The sequence below is a fragment of the Plasmodium cynomolgi genome, assembly GCF_000321355.1.
Source record: "Plasmodium cynomolgi strain B DNA, scaffold: 0244, whole genome shotgun sequence".
Classification (NCBI taxonomy): Eukaryota; Apicomplexa; class Aconoidasida; order Haemosporida; family Plasmodiidae; genus Plasmodium; species Plasmodium cynomolgi.
In genome coordinates, this window is record NW_004192804.1 from 1,114 (window position 1) to 2,904 (window position 1,791).

At 26.7% G+C, this 1,791-nt stretch overlaps 1 protein-coding gene across 1 annotated transcript; it reads right to left on the reverse strand.

Annotated features, from left to right (window-relative positions):
• Positions 1 to 667: 667 nt before the first annotated feature.
• PCYB_003180 (tryptophan-rich antigen) lies at positions 668 to 1,663 on the reverse strand (the record flags this gene model as incomplete). Its single annotated transcript, XM_004227739.1, has 4 exons — positions 668 to 702; positions 741 to 1,209; positions 1,272 to 1,463; positions 1,595 to 1,663. 2 exons carry the CDS (start codon positions 1,661 to 1,663, stop codon positions 1,272 to 1,274), a joined length of 261 nt encoding a protein of 86 aa, XP_004227787.1. The 3' UTR covers positions 668 to 702; positions 741 to 1,209.
• Positions 1,664 to 1,791: the final 128 nt, after the last annotated feature.

Here is a 1,791-nt window from a genome sequence, read left to right on the forward strand (position 1 = left end):
CACCTTTATTGTATTTCACATGTATATATGATGCTGTATAAATGTAGTAAATTATTACAGATTTTATAACTAAAATGTGGCTATGGTTATTATGAAAAAAACTCTAAGTACAAAACATAATTCTTAGATAAATTTTTAATGATGAAACTAAAACAAAATATTATTTATAATAACATGTTTTATAAATAAACAAGACTTAAACAATAACATATGCTTAGAAAAATTGCTATTTTTTCAGCGTTAATGAAAAATTAAAAATAAACTTGTACGAAAAAAACTCTATATAACACAATCATATATATTATTCAAAAATATATTAAAACAAAAAAAGATTCCTTACTTTTAATGTAGAAACGCGTGTCATAAGTTTTTCCTCCCCAAATGACTTTAGGTTATTAATACAGTTACATTCTATTGCTAACATTTTCTAAATCGAATAATTTCTCCGCATTTTTATATTAATTCTAAATGTGAATAATGGAATTTCATTAAGGTGTAATACTATATGGAAGAATATTTTAAATGTTTCCTTTTTATACATCGCTTTTTCATTATAAGTACATATTCTTTTCTTTTTGTGGTTTCCCTTTTCCCATTAACTCATACATTGTCAATTAAATTGAGCATAAAATAGTAAAATTTATTAGTACACATTTTATTCGATCGATTATATTTTTAGGATTATTATCTCAAAAATAATGTCTGCTTATTGTTAAAAAATGAATTCCACTGTTCCTCACGTATCAAATTATTAAGAAAAGATTCCTTCCATTGATTAAAAATTTTATTTTTGTCATCTTTCCATCGCATCCAACTACTGCACTTAATATTTTCAATTATTTTCTCTTTATTTTGTACCCAATTAAACCATTCAAAACTTTGTTTGTATACTCTTTCTTTCCATTTAAGCCACTCTCCCGTATTTTGTACCTTCGAAGGCTTGTTCCATTCTATATATTCCTTCTTTAACCAGTATATGTTTTCGTCATGTTTCCAATCGCTCTTGAGCCACATCAAGATTTGGTAGCTTCTCCAGTGGATCCATTTATCCTCTATCAATGTGTAAAGCTGTGATTCGATTTGATTAATCCAATTTTGCCAGTCGTTTTCAATGAATTCTTTAAGTTCCGTATTAACCCAATTTTTCCAATCTGCATTATTCCATGTTAATGATTTTTCCGGGATATAAGATTTATGCGGTTTATCCATATTTTTAATATAATGCGTCCATTTATGTTGCATGTTTTGCATCCATTCATTCCACTCCTTTGTTATATTCTGGATCCACTCGTTTTTTCTTTTATTAGTGATAAATTAAACTGTTTCCAATTATCTTCTAATTCCAATTTCCACTTATTCCACTCGTTTTCTTTCCACTCTTCTGTTTTTTCTATTTCTGCTGTTTCCATATTTAATTTGTTCTGTGGGCAATCTTTAACGCCGCCGCTTTCATTTTGAAGGGACTACGTAAATTGTGAAATGTGTTATTAAAAAAAATGTTTCTTTTTTATATTAATGTAAACTATTAAAAAGCGTTTAAAAATTGTGCACATATATGTATATATACATATATTATGCGGTGTTTCTATCTTACTGGAGGAATGATACTTAAAATTAAGGTCGAAGTTAACGTAAATAAGGCAATTGATCTTAAAGATACCATTTTATATTTCTATATAATTATTTTATAACGCATGAAGTTCTTTAATCGTGTTGTTAATTTTTGGGACACAAATTTTTTGCACACAAACGAGTATATTTATATTTATATTTGGCTAAATATATTTGCTT